The sequence below is a fragment of the Microtus oregoni genome, unplaced genomic scaffold (genome assembly GCF_018167655.1).
Source record: "Microtus oregoni isolate MIOR12 unplaced genomic scaffold, Mior012 000048F_ref0000485, whole genome shotgun sequence".
Lineage (NCBI taxonomy): Eukaryota > Metazoa > Chordata > Mammalia > Rodentia > Cricetidae > Microtus > Microtus oregoni.
In genome coordinates, this window is record NW_024543222.1 from 9,585,843 (window position 1) to 9,605,855 (window position 20,013).

The 20,013-nt window shown below is 43.7% G+C and overlaps 1 protein-coding gene across 2 annotated transcripts in view; it reads right to left on the bottom strand.

The window, feature by feature from the left end:
- Positions 1–20,013, bottom strand: part of Map2k6 (mitogen-activated protein kinase kinase 6) — a 126,542-nt gene that overhangs the window by 32,955 nt on the left and 73,574 nt on the right. Inside the window, exons 1-2 of one of the 2 annotated variants that reach the window (XM_041636154.1) lie at positions 9,030–9,067; positions 8,663–8,729 (exon numbers count right to left, since the gene is read on the bottom strand). Coding sequence is in view for 1 of the 2 variants with exons in the window: in XM_041636153.1 (XP_041492087.1) it covers positions 8,663–8,729 (67 nt within the window). In the remaining variant the exon portion in view is untranslated. Of the gene's footprint in view, positions 1–8,662; positions 8,730–9,029; positions 9,068–20,013 lie in introns of those variants that run through there. The other variant, XM_041636153.1, reaches the window with a different exon arrangement.

A 20,013-nucleotide genomic window follows, 5' to 3' on the forward strand; every position in this document is an offset into this window, starting at 1 on the left:
GCATGGTTATAGCAAGTGGCATTTTCAGTATTGATTGTTAAAATAAAAATACTGAACAACTCTGAAAAACATTAAAGACACTCTACATATTGCAGTAGCAAATATTCAGCCCTGATTAAACTGTTTATGTTAAAAATTCACAAGCACAACCATCTCATTAGTATACAATTTTGCTTTAAAAAATCATTAATCAATAATCAAATTCTACATATGCAAAGAAATTATCTTAAAATAAAATGATTTATTATCAGTAGATGTCTGAGATGTATTCCCCTTAAGTACCTATATACCTGAGATTAGATTTAGAAATTTGTTGAATAAAAATTGGTCATGAGTGGAGAAAAAGTCTAAGAAGCTTTGATACAGACAATAATGCTACAGGGATAGAAATGAAACCCTTTCATTCAAGAGCACCAAATTATTCGATTACTTTTACTATTTGTTCCTATAATTGTTTTTTAAGTGGAATATGGTTCTGGTAACCCACAAAATTTGTAGAACCTAAGAACCCCCAAATATTATATGATCCCCTCTCTGCTTCAGTAGGTGAACAAAAGGTCTAGGGAGGCGAAGTGACTCGTTCTCAATCACAAAGAACTCAGGTCCCCTGACTCCCATCTCGGCACACTTTTGGTTCTACCAGGCCAAGTCAGGCGGCATTTCTTCTGCGCATAGGGAACATTCTATTCTGGGATTGTCTCAGGACCCAGAGGTTTGCTGACTTCGTGTTTCCATTGTCTCCTCCTGGGCATTAGTTTTTGTTATCTGTGCTCTGGATTGGTAGAAATGAGCTGAAGAGAAAGGAGTGTAACTAACCAGTCACTGAGAAAGGTTCTTTCTTGAAACAAATGCACCAAGAGTAAGAGATGCCGAGACACATGTGGTTAAGATGATTAAGCACATAGAACAAACAGAAGGTGCAGACAGGGGACACAGGCACTACCCTTACAAAGAACAAACTACCTAGCAATTCAAGTGTCTTTGGATGGTTAGTCACACCAGAACTGCCTGCGGAATAAATCAAGAGAAACAGAGGGAAGGAGGGAAGAAGAGAAGATGAAAGGAAGAGAAAGAAGAATCACTTGCCACCCTAGTTAGGGTTAACTGTCAACTTGACAAACCTACAATCCTCTGAGAGAAAAGCCTTAATTTAGGGATTGCTTAGATCAGATTGACCTGTAGGCATGTCTGTGGGAAACTGTCTTGATTATTAATGATGTAGGAGGGCCCAACTCACCGTGGGTGGTGCCGTTTCTAGACACGTGGACTTGGGTTTAATGACAAAACTAGTTAAGCATTAACCTGTGACTGAGTGAAAGAGTGAGCCAGAGAGCAGCTTTCCTCTATGATTTCTGCTTTCAAGTTCCTGGTTCACTTCCCACCCTGACTTCCCTCAGTGATGGACCATGACCTGGAAACGCAAGTCAAATAAATCCTGGTTCACTTCCTGCCCTGACTTCCCTCAGTGATGAACCACGACCTGGAAGTGTGAACCAAATCAATCCTTTCCTCCTCGGAGTTGCTTGGGTCAGAGTCTCTTATCACAGAGGAGCAGAAAGGAAGTTAGAACACTTGCTGGCAGCTCGTTTTTCCCTACCCTTCTGCAGTACGCTTTCATCCCTTCTGCTGAAACCAAACACACGTATAAAATAATGAAGACAAAGTAGGAATACAAACACAGATATGAATGTCAATCTAAGACTTTCGTGGCAAGTCCCTCCTTACTTCGCAAATCGTTTCGTGTTGGCTTAACTGAAGCCTTTTCTGGACGAACGTTAAACATGAGACTGGGAGGGGGAGAGAGGACAAAACTAAAGACTTGTGCAGATGTCACATACATGTACGTGTACTGCTTCCGAGCAGGCAATTTCCCTTCAGAGAACTGGTGTTGGAGGTCCTTCTGTCTATGTGTTGCTTTCATTGGTTAATGAAAAAAGAAACTGCCTTGGCCTGCTGATAAGGCAGAGCTTGGGCAGGCGGGGAAAACTAAATGGCATGCTGGGAGCAAGGAGGAAGAGCCAGAGGTAGGAAGCCACCATGGATGGAGCAGCCTCCTGAATCTTTGCCAGTAAGCCGCTGCCACGTGGCAATATACAGATTACTAGAAATGGGTTAAACTAAGATGTAGGAGTTAGCCAATAAAATGTTAGAGCTAATGGACCAAGCAGTCATTTAATCAGTACAGTTTCTGTGTGTTTTTTTCAGGGTAGTTATTTCGGGGCTAAGCTAGCGGGGCGGCTGGGACAAACAGGCGGTCTTCCTGTTACAGAGAATCCTTTCAGAAGCATCAAGTTTCTAAAAACTCATTTCTCATTGTTTTGAGATTTATTTGTATATTTTTTTAATTATGTGTAGGTGTGTTATCTGTGTAGGGGTGGGTATGTACACATGATTACAGGTGCCTGTGGAGGCCAGAAGAGGGTGTCAGATCCTCTGGAACCAGAATTACAGGTGGCTGTGAGTCATCCAACATGTGTACTGGGAGCCTGAACTCAGGTCCACAGCGAGAGAAGTAAGCACTGACTTCTGCATCATCTCTTCAGCCCCTAATTTCTCATTCTGTTAAAGCTGGTGTTTCTTTGGCTATTACAATGTGTTTGCTCAAATTGTCACAGCCCTCTCAGAGGAAGACAAATGCAACTTAAAATGCATGATGAATAATAAGATCTTCTGCAACTATTTAACACCCTTCCTTGGTAAAAACTACCGAGGAAAAAGAATTATTATTTGTGGTTCCCTCCCTTTTCTTGCCAATCAGTGAAGTCATGAAATAGAATTGCTTCCAGATCTAATACCTTCTCTTCTAAACCATGGCATGGCAAACTGCAGCCTGTGACCCAGCTATGGAAGACTTTCAGGGGTTTAATAATTCTACAGCATTCTATAAAAATACCCAACAAAGGGCATACAACTGATGCCACTATGGCCTGATGTAGCCCCAAATAGTTCCTCTCCAGCTTTCCCAAATGTTTGCTGCCCCTGACTCTGTACTCTGCTCACATTTAACCTCAACCTAATAGGACTTGGTGTCATATTTCCACATAAGAAAAACTAAAACCAGATATTTGATGATTGTTATGGAGATACATAATTGTCAACTACACTGAGTCTAGAACTCATGTCACCTGATCCTCAACTTTGACCTGAGAAGGTAGAGAAGACAGAAAGAAGAAAGTTGGGTAAAGTGCTTTACCCAAGCAGTGATTCCTGTGCAAATAAGGCTGAATCAAGGAACGGGTTCCCTATACTTGGGCCTCTGATGAAAATGACTAATCCACCCAAGCCCCGGGCCTCTGGGTTCATCAAGTCTGCCAAAAGCATCAAAGGATAAGGCCAAGACCGACAGCTCAGGCTGAATTAGCTGACACTGTGCTCCCTCTGTTCAGGGTTGGACACATAAGTTTGCCTGAGGGGGTGAACCTCCACAGGAGCCGTGGGTGGATATTCTTGTTGATTATTCAATATCTTATTCCTCTGGGGGAAAGAACCAAACTTAGTACAAAATTCTTTCCCTGGAAGACCAAAGGTATTTCAAAGGTCGCCTAAGACTTGTATTTCATATGTACACCAGTGATGACCTAGTTTGATAATTATTTATTTATCTACAACTCTATGCAAGGAAACAGGTCATTGGTTACTAGTACATGAATTATTCGTTAATTTTATTAAACACTCACCTGCTAGGCAAGTAATCAGCTCACTGCTTACTATCACATGTATTATTTATGTTATTAAATACCCACCTGTTTTGTAAGTGATCAGCCCATTGATTAATATTACATTTATTATTTGTTTATCTTAGTAAGCACTCACCTGAGTCAAAAACATTACTGGGTCATCTATACGAAACAGCTTCTTTAACTTTTATGATACTCATAGGTACTATATCTCTACTTCAGTAGGAATAATTGACATCAAAAGACATAAAATGATCTAAGATTATTCAATAAGAAAATGAGGCTGGGTGGTGGTGGCGCACACCTTTAATCTCAGCACTTGGGAGGCAGAGGTAGGAGGATCTCATGAGTTTGAGGCCAGCCTGGTTTACAAGAGCTAGTTCCAGGACAGCCAGGGCTGTTACACAGAGATACCCTGTCTCAAAAAAAAACAAAAACAAACAACAACAACAAAATGACATTGGAACCCAGAGCTATACCATAATGACTTCTCACGAAAGAGGTCAAGGATCCTAGCTTACTAACCAAGAGCTGTTTGGTCTGATCTTACATATTGCTAAGAAGACAACTGAGCCTCCAATAGCACTAGGTTTATAAACTAGCTTATATGCTGAGAAGCTATGCCACAAAACTAGACAACTTGAAGCTACATTTCACCAGGCAACTATTATAGCAGACCAAGAGATGAGGACATGTAATCTTGATAGTGATCACACCATTCAGTCCTAGTCTTTTACAAAAGAAAGCAAAGCTTGGTGCAGCCAGAAATCCTGCCTAAACTAAGGTATTCAACTGGAGAAGTTTGGAGTCCAAACAGACACTTAACCATGAAGCTAGCTGGAGGATTTTGCACACAACACCTAACACTTGAATGGTTCTACTGTTTCACTTCTCAAGGGAATAAGAACAACTCCCCACCACACACACCAAGTGTCCTGTCAAGCAAGGTTAAATGAACTGATAGTTATTATCATAGAGTTGATTTGGAACTAGTTACTACCAGTCAAGGGAGGGGACAACTCAGAATCCTGAGGCAAAGACAGCCTGGCGCCAATGACACAAGAATGAGTACATGATGAATCCACACAGCAGACCTAAGGAATGGCACCGGGTCCCAGGTTCTCTGCACCTACCGCAGCACAGCAGGGATGGGAGAGAGGCGTCCAGTCCATATCAAAGATTGCCTCGAAAATTACAAAAGGCAGAAGCTCTATCTTTAGAGGTACATTTAAGCCCCAGAGTTCATAAGACTCCATGAGCAAAGATGCTGAAGTTCACCAAAACAATGCTCTTGAGTTTACACAGTGAAGCAAAACCATACAGTAAAAGAATGTTCTACTCCAAGAAGTGACAGCCTAGAAACCTCTTCTGTCCTTGTTTGGGTTCGAGACCGTTTGTTTATACCAAGAAATGCGTTCAAGTTTCGTGAAGTACAGAAATTGGCAAATATTAGAAATGGGAAAATCATAAAATTTTAAAGGAAAGGATTGTAAGGTATCTGAGTGGTTGGCATAGGATAAAATATATCATTTTTAAAAAAAATAGCTGGGGATCTAAAGTTAAGCCCCATGTGCCAGGTAAGTGCCTTAATACTGGATCACATGCTCAACTCACTATAAGAATATAGGTTTAAGAACTGGGCATGGCCGGTTACTCACCATTACTCATAGCAGTAAGGGAGAGAGGCAGTGGGATCTCCGTATATTCAAAGCCAACCTGGTCTACACAGCAAGTTCCAGGTCAGCCAGGATTGCAAGTGAGACCCTATGTCAAAATAAAGTAAACAAACAAAAAACAAAAACTTCAGGAAAATGTATAAGGATAGAAAACAACAAAATCAAGAACAAAAAAGAGCAGTAAAATAAGAATTGTTAAGGAAATCAATAAAATTGCTGGGCCTGGTGGTGCATGCCTTTAATCCCGGCACACAGGAGGCAGATGAAAGAAATAAAAGAAGCTGGGAGGAGGTGCCGCACACCTTTAATCCCAGCACTTAGGAAGCAGAGGAAGGCAGATCTCTGTGAGTTCAAGGCCAGCCTGCCCACAAAGCAGGTTCCAGGGCAGCCAGGACTGTTACACAGAGAAACCCTGTTTCATAAAACGGAAAAAGAAAGAGAGAAGGGGGGGGAGGAAGGAAGGAAGGAAGGAAGGAAGGAAGGAAGGAAGGAAGCCTATATACCTAGAGAAATGTATTCTGTTCCTATACGAATTTAAAAAGACCCAATGTAAAAGTGTGAGGACCTGATTTTGCAAACTCCATTTGAAAGAAGGGGCTTCATCTTAAGCCGTATAATGAGCTGTGGGGTGGGCAGATCTCGGATCCAGAAATGTGCAGTGATAGCATAAATTTAAACAGACACCCTAAAAATAGCCAATTAAGGAGTTAGGGAGCAGGGCCATAAGATTTAACGAGGTCCAGATGTTCTTGGGAGGCATCCTGTCCTTGAAGACACCTTGTCAGTAATTTATGGCTCTTTGTTAGGTTTTCATGCCCCCAAAACTGACCAATGGTTTCAGAAACTACCTTATCCTATGGCCTCATTGCCCAATCCTGAGATGACAGGACATGAACTCCCTGATTACGGCGTTTCCCCTTTAAAAGTTCTACCTTCCCAGGGCTCCCTGCCACACTCTTTGCACCCACCATGCTGGGGTGCTGGAAAGGTGTTGGTCCAAACTTGAGTATGAATTAAAAATCCTCATGTAATTTGTATCAGAAATCCAGCACCATGAATTCATTTGGGGGTCAGAAACTTGGGCATAACAAAAGAAATCTTTTCTCCCTCCATTGACTTTCAGGTTAAACTCAACTCTTAATAAAGCATTAGAAAGTATCTTTGCAGACAAGAACAAGTTTATTCTAAAACTAACAAGAAAAAAGAATAGGCGCTTTCAAGGGCCAACATAACTTTGGAATACATGTGCATACATATGCGAAAGCCTAAAAAAATAATAAAATTGATTTTCAAAAAGAACAAAGTGGAAGAAGCCATGTCCATTCCCTATGGCAGTAATCATGACAGTGGGAGCCCGGAGGAAGAGCAGACCCATAAATCAATGGAACAGAGCAGGAAATCCAGACATGGTTCAAAGCGACTATGCGCGACTAGCACTAGACAAGGGGAAAGGGCAAGGGCAATTCCATGGGGGAGAGACAGTCAGCAGCAAACTGAACTACGACGGGAACCCTCAGTGCATCATATGCTGTACAAAAACTTAACTCCAAATGCCTCTTAGGCTGAAATTTCTACACAAGAACACTGAAAATCTTCAGGACCTAAGGCAAAAAAAAGCATTCTTAAATGTGGTACCAGAAGCAGAATCTGTAAGAAGAATAATAAATAGTATTCCATCAAAGTCAAACTGTTCTGCCTAGTTTTTTTTTCTTTCCTGATGAAAGAAAGAATGAAAAGGACGAATTCCATGTTAAAAGAAGTATTTCCATAAGAGATAACTGGGAAAGTTCTTGTGCACACAATACATAACTCAGAAGCCAATCACGGGGCCAGAGGAATGGCTCAGTGGAGAAAGGTCTTTGCTGCCAAGCCTGGGGGCCTGGGTTCAGGACCTGTGAGCCACAGGGTGCAGAGAGAATAGAACTGACTCCCTCTGACTTCCACAAGCAGGCGGGCACGCGCGCGCACACACACACACACACACACGGAATATTGTATGGCTAGTGAAATCAAATAAGTTATATGATCCACTCCAGGACAGGTTTCTTGATTATGCGAACACTCTACAGTTGTATAAGCGGTTAAGAGAAGGTGCACAGACTGGGGAGAGGGCACATTGGGCTTTTCTGCACATTTCTTCACAATCCCCTATGACTATAATTATTTCAAAGTGTCTCCCTTACAGTTCTGCACAGACTAGCATAAGGAGGCTTCATGTTTTACTGTAAGCTCTCTAAAAACCAGAGAGAAATTCTAAAAAACAGTAACAGTATCACATAGTTTTCACATGTACAGTTGGAGAGAACCCCAGATTATGCAGACAAAAATCCCCTTCCAACAAACCCAATGTTCATGTAGGTAGGGGAAGAATTTCCTCCCACAGATCTTCATGAAAAGAACATTCCAACTGACTCCAGTCTTTCGGCTACCCTAGAGAGTCTCTGTTGCTGCTTGGACTCCGGGGCCTCTGTCCTGGACAATAGGTTGTTTCATGAGCACATCCCAACACTAGGGGCTGCTCTGTCTGTCAGACGCATGACAGCTAAGACAAAATTCTCTTTACCAGGAGGCCTAGCGAACTGAAGACCTAAAGACTCAGGGTTCTCTCTCTGTACTTTCTCTGCCACTCTAGGATCTCTCCCGTGGTTTCTCGTCTTGGATTCCCCACTCCTCGTGGGCAGACTGGTTCTTGGTCCTCCAGCTGGAGGGGAGGGGAGCAACCCAGCCAACCTCACAGACATACAAGAGGATTTGAGCTCACTTAAGGGCTTTGGGCCAAAGCTTCAGCTAATACAGAAGCATCCCTTTAGCTCACCTTGCATTCGGATTAAAAATACAGGATTAAGTGTCAAAGTGCAGGCGCTCATCACATACCATCCTCCCATTTCAACTCCATTTCCCCCACATACTCATAGATTTATCTGTCTGTTCGTTGATATCTACAGGGAAAAGTTGAGACAGTCCGCACCCGGGGAGCTTGCTGGGTTTATATAGGATCTCAGCGACCACGTGGCATGTAGCTCTCACTCAGCCAGCAATCTGAGGCACTGATTTCCAAGCTACAGAGCAATGTAGACTTACAGCCTGGTTGCTTCAGATCTCAGAAGAGCAAGCAAACGACTTCCCTCTCCAAAGGCTGTTCCTTCTAACAACCATGCACAAAGTCAAAACCTTGTGCACGAGTTCAACACTGAATCCTCCCCGCCCCCAACACACACACACACACACACACACACACACACACACACACACACGGCAAGCATGTAAAATACAAGTATCCAGAATGGAACCCTCCTCTTCATGACTTACGTGGAACTGGTCTGAGGTTGTTCGAATGCTTCTTTTGGAATCTTAAGGCCCGGGTTTCGCTTCTTGCCTATGGGGAAGGACATAAGGGGAACAAGTCAGTATCTGCTTTGTTGTAAAAGAGCAAGGGCAGACGGAGACTTCCGGGCAGATGGAAAAAGTCATCACAGACACCTGCTCGCCTCTCCCAGTTCAGATTACAACTTGCAAGGGAAGTAACCAGTAAGCGACAGGGGCCAGGGCATCGGACGGCCTCACGAATGAAAGGTGGGCTGAGACCGGAAATGGCATTGCCCTAGACCCAAAGTGCATTGTCAAGGTGACAATGTTAATTCTGGCTGGGACTGTGGCTCACTGGCCAAACACTTGCCTATCCCGCGCAAGACCAGGGCTTCGACACTGAAGAAGAATTGCCAACTCTGTGGCTAAGAAGGTGGATCCTTTCTCCCCACTGAGAAACTGCCATGTTAGCTTCCTTGGTTGTTCTTTTATACAGTAATCATGATGGCTGATGACACTGGCTGGGTATTGGGGTTGCTGTCCTCTGGTTTCTGTTTTAACGTCAATCAAATGGCGTCATCCCGATCCTACAGCTTTCTAAGTTGAGCAGTTGTTAGTGTATCCATGGGGAACGGATACACAAAATAAAACAACAACACCACTTCTGGGCTGCTCTGTCTTTACTCATTCCTCGGCTACCTACAAGAGGCTGAAAAGCGGAAGAGAAAGCATCTGACTTAACTCCCGAAGTGTGCAGCGATATGTCTGTTATGCTCTGACAAGGATTAGGAAGACAGATGGGCTCGTGCCAGGTTATCATTTCTTTTGGGGTCCAGATGGGAATGTAGCCTGAGGCTACTCAATTCTAAGCTAAAATTACAGGAGAGTTTGGCTCAAGCGCCTTTGCCGATGAGTCAAAAAGAACAGACTGGGACATGACAGCTCAGGAAGCAGATTCTACTTATGCATAGATCCCAGGTCTTTGCACTTGGTGGAAGGACCCAAAGCCGAGCTGGACACAATGCCTACAGTCTCGCTTCTTTCCTCATCTCTTCTCTGTACTTCAAGTGGGCACATCCAAGCTAAGACAAGCTCTGGATGAGATCCTAGTAGACCCTAAGGAACAACATAAGGAAACAAAGTACTCTATGTGCAAAAAATGCCCCAAAGAGCTTAGTGACCTGTTCAACACCAGAGTCAGCAATGGCCTCATTAGCATCTGTGTGGAGGTCTCCTGACACCAGATGTGGAGGTCTTCCCACTCTTCTATAAAGCCGAGAGTACAGACATGGCCGGGTAGTGGGATGGGGGACATGGGGTTGTGATTTTAAGAGCTGTCAGGTTGTTTCTCTTACCACAAGTGACTTTCAGACTCATTTCTTTCCAAAAGATGTTTTAAAATGTATATGGGTGTTTGCCTGCATGTGTGTCTGTGTACCACATGCATGCAGTGTCTGAGGAGGACAAAACATGTTGCGCCCCCTGGAACTGTAGTTATAGACTACTGTGAGCCAGCCTGTGGGTGCTAGGAATAGAACCCGGATCCTCCACAAGAGTAGACAGTGCCCTTAACCCACAGAGCCATCTCCCCAGCCCCTATCCTGGCTTTTGACTTTCAGTCTCCTTGGCTGTAAAATCCAGAAATAACATTGATATTTACTTCTCTGAACCAAATGCAAGAATCAAACCAGATAGGGCATGTGAAAATATATGAGCTATCCAAAGAACCTTTTCATTATGAACATACAGAGAAAATATCTCTATGTCTCGTTTCAAAAAAATAATAAGAATGGGGGCTGGAGAGATGGCTCAGAGGTTAAGAGCACTGACTGCTCTTCCAGAGGTTCTGAGTTCAATTCCCAGCAACCACATGGTGGCTCACAACCACCTGTAATGAGATCTGGTGCCCTCTTCTGGCCTGCAGGCACGCATGCAGACAGAACACTATATACATAATAAATAAATAAATAAATCTTTAAAAAAAATAGTAAGAAATCCATGAATAAAACTGGCTATGTTATCAGAACCCTAAAATCATGTCTAAATGGGCTTTTTAATCTATTCTTTAGAAATTCAATATCTAGATCAATTCAGCAAGCAATATGAAGACAATACTAGTCAATAATCAACACAGAAAGCCTTTGGCAGACATCTTCAGTAAATAGGTTTTCAACTATCTCTTCTAGAAGAATCAGTATATACCATTACTCCTCCCTTCTCCCGAATCTCAGAGGCCACTTATTTGTGAAGTTGATCAGCTCAATGCAAAGTGGGCTGACAATGGATAGGACTTTTCCCTGTTCTGCCGGGTGCTGAGTCTGACGAACAGATGCACGGTTTAACTCTAAGTAGTCTTCTCCATGAATCTCAGCCACACAGACAGGAGACGCTGCTTAAATAGTCACTCCAGTGAAGCACAAGATGTTCCACTTCAAACCATGACAAATGGTTAGCACTACAAGCAGAGAGGGGACCAAAAAAAAAAAAACCCAACAAATAGCACCTTAGCGTTTTCTCAAATAAAACAAAAGTAAAGTAAAATAGTTTATCTGTGATAAGGACTCCCGAAGCTACTCTTCCTCATTCCTAACTGGGTTCCTATCTGACAGGTGTGAAGCCAGATCACTGTTTTTTTTTGGGGGGGGGGGGGGGGCGAGGGGGGTTGGAATTTCCATTTAAAAAGCACAATGCACTGGGCGGTGGTGGTGCACGCCTTTAATCCCAGCATTCTGGAGGCAGAGGCAGGCGGATCTCTGGGAGTTTGAGGCCAGCCTGGTCTACAAGAGCTAGTTCTGGGATAGGAACCAAAGCTACAGAGAAACCCTGTCTCAAAAAACAAAACAAACAAAAAAAAAAAAAAAAGCACAATGCATCTGGAGGAATTCTTAGCAGCAACTAGTTATGCCACCCTAACACAATAAATTAGCAAAACATCTATCCAAAGACAGCAAAGCAAAGGATAGAGGAAGAGAAAGGGTGGAGAGAGACTTCTGAGGACAGAAACAAACAATAAATGACCAAGACAATAATACAGTCTTTCCTTGGCTCTCCCCCATCTTCCATGTACACCCCATCACCCCACCCCACATCACATCACTCTGCCTCAGAACTGGTGATTGGCAGCCTCTGACTGAAATTACTAGCCTCTCATCTCCAGATCTGACCCCTGACTATCTACATGTTAGAGACTTTCATGGTGTTCAACGTTTACATAAGTATAAAATTTCAAAACATTCAACTCCAGGACAGCAAGAATAAACCTCAGGAGATTCAGAACCCCAGCCAAATGTCACTTAGAAAAAAAAAATGTCCTCTTTCCTTGAGGATGTAAATCAAGTAACGCGAGGACCATACACATATCCACGACCTTCCTGGACTTACTTCATCTCCAGAAGCTTCAGCATCTCCCAGGAGGTTTTGAAAGCTGCAAACACAGGGGCTCCAGAAGCAGCCCCAACAGAACTCATCCCTTCCTGAGCTCCAAAGCCGGCACACTTCAGCAGGAAGCAAGCAGAGCAGACTCCACCTCCTGCTCTTATGTGGTAGCAAAACCTTGGTGAGTTCATTGTTCCTGGGCAATGGAAGCTGCTCGCTAGGAGAGGCGGAAGGTTAGCTGGCCCATTCAGACACCCAGGGGTGGCATTGCTCATTAGGCAGCCCCCTTGTTAGAAATCCCTGAAGTAACCCTGGGAGCCCGGTCCTTTAGCCTTTTGATAAATGGCTCTTTCATTTCCTAACAGAAAGAAAAACAATAGGTGGTCGGTTTCCAGCTGTGTTTATTTCAGGGCAATCTGTTCCCTCAAAGAGGCTGCCAACACCTCATGCTAACATTTAACACAGCGAGCTAGGGTGGAAAACCATTAATGGGAAGGAGAGATAGGGATAACAAAGTTAAGTGGCCAAGAACGTTAATGGACCTTTCCCTTGATAAACCAAACCAGAAATTGTTTAAAGTCGGAAAATAGTCTTTACCTTAGATGGGGACAGAAAAACAAGACTTCTCAGAATCTTGTATATTTCTTGTATGCTTTCTTTTCTTGGTGCAGACTGGAAAAGAGGGGCCCGCCTGACTGAACAAACACAAACAGCCTTGCTTCATCAGTGTGTGTGTGTGTGTGTGTGTGTGTGTGAGAGAGAGAGAGAGAGAGAGAGAGAGAGACAGAGACAGACAGAGAGACAGAGAGACCCATGCTAAGAAAATGGTTTCTCCAAAAAGACGGCATCATCCCAGGACCCATCTTAAACCAAAGTCAGGCCATGAAAATTCAAACCCAACGTAAAACAGAGCCAGGCTCAGAAAGAAAAGGAAAAAATAGAAAGAGTGGAGGGGAAGGAGAAACATTAAAAATTTCTAAATCTTTAGAAATGACCAGGCCACATAGAAATACGCTGGCTTTAAGAGTACATAAAAATGATGGGGGACAAATGAGGTCTCGCCCAGCACCCGCTCTGTGGGGGTGAGCACAAAGGCCTTTCTGATGTGCCTTATTACATAAAATAGAAGGCTGTGCTCCCGGCGCCAACCCAAACAGCACACGGCCCCCACGAGGCCCCGCAGACAGTGACACCCTGAGATAAGCTGGTGTCTAAGCATGCCTCAGCTCGGAGGAAGGTTGGTGAGCGTGATTCCGGTGGTCGGCGACCATCAGCCTAGCTTCACAAGAGGAAGGACTGCGGGTCACCAGAGCCAAGTTTATTTTTCTAGTGTGTTCCCCAGTGTGAATGGGGCTTCGAGCCAAGTTGCTGGAGATCTGGAGGCCTTGGCTGCTCTCTCCCTCCGAGGAGCATCTGGATTTGTGTTCCAAGTGTCGCTGGCAGCAAAGCGCACAGAAAAGCGTCGTTAGATGCCATTAAACTACAAGGATCCTAGGCAAAGCAGCTAATGGAGCCCAGAGGAGGCAGGAGGTGCAGAGAAAAAGCTGCCTTTACGAAAGCCAGAGTGGATGGAGCACCTCTGGAAGAGCAGCCAGTGCTCTTAACCGCTGAGCCATCTCTCCAGCGTCCACAAGCCAGCTCACAATTGTCTCTACCTCCAGTTCCAGGCATTCTGACACCTCCACAACAATGCACATAGAAATAAAGTTAAACAAATTATATATTTTTAAAAAAAAAATCACTAGGAAGGTGACAAGGAGCCCTTACCACCATAACCCTACAAAATGCCAGCTATTTCCTGTCACCAAGACTACACACGGTGTGCAAAATCTGGAAGGATTACACAAAGTTTACGGATGAAAAATTGGAGAGCTCATCTGAAAACTTCCAATCACATGGACCTTAAGTGAGAAGGCAGACTGAATCTCTTAGCAGCTTGCCCTTCTCCTCCATGGTCCCCTCTACAGGGAGCGCTCCAGCTGCTAGCACAGGAGAATTCAACCTTCTGAATTCAGCACATTCATGGAAAACCCACAGAACCTCCCCCTAAGCCTTCCCCCACACCCCGCTCTCCGGAAGCAGCTCCCGTGACCACCACCCATCTATTTTCCTCATAACCTTAGTTCGTTGCTTTTAATTTCACATTCTCTCATTACTGATTTATTGTCTGCCTTCCCCACGGGAATGTGTAAGTTCCCCAGCAGCAAAAATTGTATCCAGTATGCCTCGTCATAAATATCTTTTTACGGAATGTCCATTGTCCTTTCCTTGGCTATTTTGAACAGAGTAGTTGACAGAGAGCTGAGGAGGGGGGAGGTACAGAGTGGGGGGGATAGAAGAAGATAAAAATGATAAGAAAGAGGTGGGGGAAGGGAGGAAAGGAGGGAGGGAGAGAGGGAAGGAGTGATGGAGGGAGGGAGGGAGGAAAATATGGAAATAAAAACCTCACATAAGGTGGAAATAACACAAACATTACCAACAAGGCTGTGTTTCAAATTCTACTAATGATGCTTTGCATTAAAGGTCGGTTTAACATAGTCTAGAGTCCCCTGGGAAAGGGACCTCTGGGCATTCTGTTAGGGCACTGTCTTAATACATTACTTGGCTGTGGATGGGACTAAGCCCTGTATGCAGTACAAGAGAACCTGTACTGCATAAAATAGAGACAGAGGGTGCACCCCTAGCACGCATGTCTTCATGGCGGCCTTCCAACTGTGGCTGTAACGGCGCCAGCTGCTTCAAGCTCCAGCTGGCCTGATGTCCCCATCATGGTGGACCATATTTTGAACTGTGAGCGCACACAGGCCCTTCCTCTATGATGGCTTTTATCACGACGATGGGGAAAAGAAACCAAGACACCAGCTCTGCTCCTTATTTACAGTGTGATCTTAAAGAGCGTCCCCACCATAAATCAGGCCCCGAACCTACAAACCGGAGCTGACGGTCAGCCTGACCAGGCCACTCACAGGTTCACCTGATACGGCGTGCACAGGCTGACGCAATGTGCGGAAAGAGCTCCGGCAGTGCCCTGGAGGCTGCGTGCTCCACAAATACTTTCCTTTCCCTCTTCTACATTTGTGCTTCTAGTTTTAAAACATGAGGTAAGCAGAACGCCCTGTCAAAGGCATCTTGTGTCCTCCAATGACATCCCCTGACCTTCCTCCCTTGTGTGGCTTGGGCTAAAATTATATTTCCCAACAGCTCACGCATCTTGAACCACATGGTCAGTGTGCCCACCAGCTATGGGAACTAGTCCAGCTCTACAGACTCAGGATATCTGGGCGTATAACCTCAAAACACACTCTCTCTCTCTCTCTCTCTCTCTCTCTCTCTCACACACACACACACACACACACACACACACACACACACATTTTAACTTTGACAGTAACTTAGATTCCAGCCAAGGTCAGGAACCACTTGTCGAGCATTGAGTATGATATAGTATATGTAGATACAGTTTTTCACTTTCATCACTTCCCCCCTAATTTCCTCCTAGGTTCCTGATACATCCCCTCCATCCAAGCCTGTTGTATCTGCCTCAGAAGAATGACATTACTGGAGGCTGTTAAAGAGAGTACACACTGCTCTTCAAGAAGACCAAAGTTCATGGCTGGGTGGTGACCCACACCTTTAGTCCCAGCACTCAGGGGGCAGATTCAGGTGGATAGCTGACTTTGAGGTCAGCCTTCTCTACAGAGAGAGTTCCAGGGCAGCCAGGGCTACACATAGAAACCCTGTCTCAATAAGAATGGAAAAAATAATAAATAAAAAGGAAACCCAGAATTCAGTTCCCAGCACCCACATCAGCCTATAACTCCATCCCCAGGATATACAACACCCTGTTTTAGAACCCATATGCACTGCACTCACATGCCCATACCCACACAAAGGCCCATTAATTATAATTAAAAATAATAAATAAAACTTTTTCCACCATAATTAAATTCAAAGTTCCTCACTGTGTGAAACTGTCATAATTCACTAAAGCAAATGCTTATAAGGGATAAAATTCATTACTCTGCAAATTCTGTTTTTTTAAGGTATCAGCAGATATGAAATTCCAATAACTAAACCAGCAGTGGATTTATGAGATGGGTGATGCAGACAATGGACACTGAAGGCAGGAGAGAGAAAACCGGACAAGGAGAATAAAACGTCTCACAGAGGAAGTGGTATTATGGATAGACTTGGATAACTGATTTGAGGGTACATGAGAGTTCACTATTTGCAATGGTGAAACTTTAGTGGTCAACTTAACTAGATCTGGGATCAACCAAAAGACACATCTTTGGGAGGGTCTTGGAGGGTGTTTCCTTACAGGGATTGACAAAAGGGAGGAGATCTCCAGCCCAGAGTGAGCAGATATGAAGAGATCTGAGGGGGGGAAAGGCTGCTTTTGCCCACTCACCTTCGCTCCTCACTGGTGAGTTTTGGCCCTGCTATAGCCATCCCTTGCTGACATCAGCTTCTTGGGTGGACTGGAGGACCATCAGTTTTCAAGGAGTCCTCCAGACCTTCTGTGAAATACCGGTACTGCTGAGGAACCTGCCCCAAGGGACAGAGCAGTTACCCAATCCTCAGACTCTCTAGCATGAAGACAGCTGGAGTATTTACTCAGCACCCATCATGCAAGCCAATCTAATAATTTTTCATGGTATATATTTATTCTATCAGTTCTGCTCCTCTAGATAACCCTGACTAATAGACATAACCACCACCATTATTGCCATCACTATCGTATCAAAATCACCATCATCATCATTATCAATGTTGCCATTTTTACCATCACCACCACCGCCATCATCACAACCACCACCATCACCTTCATCACTACCATCAGCATCAGCATCACCACCATCATCATTATTATAAACATCATTAACAGCACGGTCGCCGTTATCATCATCACCATCATCAAAGCCACCACCATTATTAGCATAATCATCGTCTGGCTATGCCACAGCAAAAAGAGATTTAGTGAAGAAAAAAAAAAAGGTGAGCAAAAGGGAGTAGACATGGAGAGAAGGGAGATGGTGAGTGCCATGATTTAAATACACAATGTGCCCCAGAAGCTTATCAGTTCGAACGCATGGTCCCCATATGGTGATGCAGTTTTGAGAAACTAGAAACTTTGGAACATGAGATCACAGGAGAAGGATAATGGAGTAGAGGATGCCTGGCTCCTTCCTGCCTCTTGCCATATTCTTTCTGCTTCCTGATCATCCAGATATGGACAAGCTTCTACAACATAGCAACGAGCCATTGCTGCCACCATTTGTTCCCTACCGTAATGGACGGTAGCGCCTGAACCCCTTTCTCCTTAAGTTGCTTCAGTGCGGTAGGTATTCAATTTATCATCAGTACAACCATCATCACCATCATCATCACCATTATCATCATCCCCCGTCACCATTATCATTGTCATCATTACCATCACCATCATACCCATCATCACCACCACTGTCTATCATCATCATCACCATCACCACCATCATCATCATCACCATCATCACCATCATCATCATCACCATCACCACCATCATCATCATCACCATCACCACCATCATCATCATCACCATCACCACCATTATCATCATCACCATCACCACCATCATCATCATCACCATCATTATCCTCACCACCATCATCATCATCACCATCACCACCATCATCATCATCACCATCACCACCATTATCATCATCACCATCACCACCATCATCATCATCACCATCACCACCATCATCATCATCACTATCACCACCATCATCATCATCACCATCATTATCCTCACCACCATCATCATCATATTCTATCCTATAGACAAGAAATGCAATTAAGACAATGAGTTTCGATTCAGAATTCCTGAGAAATACTGGGAGAACACACGGCAGATTTCCTGTGAGAAAAATGAAGTTTGAGAGTGTTCTCCTACAGGAAATGTGTGGAGATCTGAAAGCAAAGAAGATGAAAAAGACAGGTGGGAAAAAAAGAAAACTGAGAGGAAAGAAGGCAGCCAGGGCAACAACACTTGAGGAGAGGGGCCTAAGGAAGCAGAGTCACTGGCAAACAGAGAATCCCTGGTCCTGTCAAAGAAGATGCCAGAATGTGAGCACACAGAAAGGGTTTGCTTTTTTTAGGCTCGCTGGATTTAAAGTATGTTCTGTGCTGTTAGCAATTTAGTGCTGACTCCATGCTCTTGAGACAGCCCGAATGTAAATCACAGCGAAGCCCTCTCCGTGTGGTCTAGACCCAGCATGAGAGGAGGAGGCGGGCAGTGGTTCTGTGGGGAATCCCCATCAACTGGCTACATTCATCTTCTTTATGTGTTACTCCATTCATGAGCCTGCATCAAAAGGAAGTATAATCACCAGGGTGCTAAAAACAGGGCTCTGAAAGAAAGACATGGAAACAGATTGCAGAGGAATTTAGGGAAGTGGCTGATCTCTCCAAAATGCACACCAAGCTTTGATAGAGTTTTCAAAGTGTTCATTTTTAGATCTAAATACTGAACTGTTTACAGTGATATGCTTCTAGGATTTGCTTCAAATGATATGATGACAGGAAAGAGCTGCAAAGTGGAGATGAAAATGAAATAAGATCAGCCACGCGCTGGTAATTATTGAAGTTTGGGGATGGAGGCTCATTAGATTATTTTACTTTGAATACATTTGAAATTTCTCAAAATGTAAACAGCAACAAAATGACACTCTGTGTCCTCTGTGCTTTCATAAGGCAGGAGCACTCTTTCCTCTACCTCGATGACTGCATGAGTATCTCAATACCACCTGCTATTTTGTGCTGGGGCAAAGAGGGAGATGCTAGCCTTCTTTGAGATCCTTCTTGAATGCTATGGGAATGCTAAATGGGAAGAAAAACCATAAGATGACGTATAGCCCTTTCTCTAGGTCTCTGATACATTATCTCATGTTCCCTAACAATGAAAAGCAAAAAGATAAAGAAATTGTAGCCATAAAGTATGACAGAATTCTTTGTCCTGTAACTCAAACTCTCCAGGTTTTTTTTTTAAAGACCTTAAATTTAACCTTTGTGTGGCTGTGGTTTGTATATAATGTCTAGCACCTTTCTCTATGGAGGCTTGAGATACGGTAAGAGTCTGGTTTCCAAAGTACATCCAGGCCAACTATTCCAACTACCACAACAGCTTGTTTTTCATCCTGCTATGTATTCTCCTGGCTTCATGCATCTCTCTAATGATGACACTTTTAGTTAGGGGTCCATGACATCCAATTACTAAGAAATAGCTCCCAGGAAGCCACAGAACTGAAAGATGAGGGTTTTTTTTGAAAAGAGAAAGCAAATCTATAAAAACAAATTATTTTATTTTCAATGTGGTTTGGTTTATACCAGTAAACTAATATTTCAATAGCATTTCAGATTCTCATGTAGCTCTTAATGGAGAAATTCCCCAGTCTTATAGAACAACTGAAGCCTCCAGTTTTTACTCCTGAATTAATCATCATCACGGTAATTAACAAATACCACTTCAGGCAATGCCATAACTCAACGTGTCAAAAGAAGTAGCATTCTCTAATCTTGGGTAATAAGTCTAGAAACTGTTTGGGGTAAATAGTTATTGTCATATCCATAAATAAGTTCATCTTCAAGACAGGACACAAGAAGAAAACACACAAATTCTCTGCTGAAGAACAGTGATCCACACATACCTAAACGATCACAGAGCTATGAGGGAAAAGTCATTGGTTCGTATATGCTTCATAATTTCTCATACATACCATTACCTAAAGAGTATTCCTGATATGGTTACATTGTCTAATCAAAAATGTGGGGGCTGGAGAGAAGACTCATTGGTTAAGAGCACTTGCCGCTCTTGCAAAGCATCCATGTTGGTTCCCAGCAGTCACACGGTGGCTCAGAACCATCTAGAACTCCAGTTCAGGGGGTTATAGTGCCCGCTTCTGGCCTCCAAGGACACTGCACTCGTGTAATGCATAGA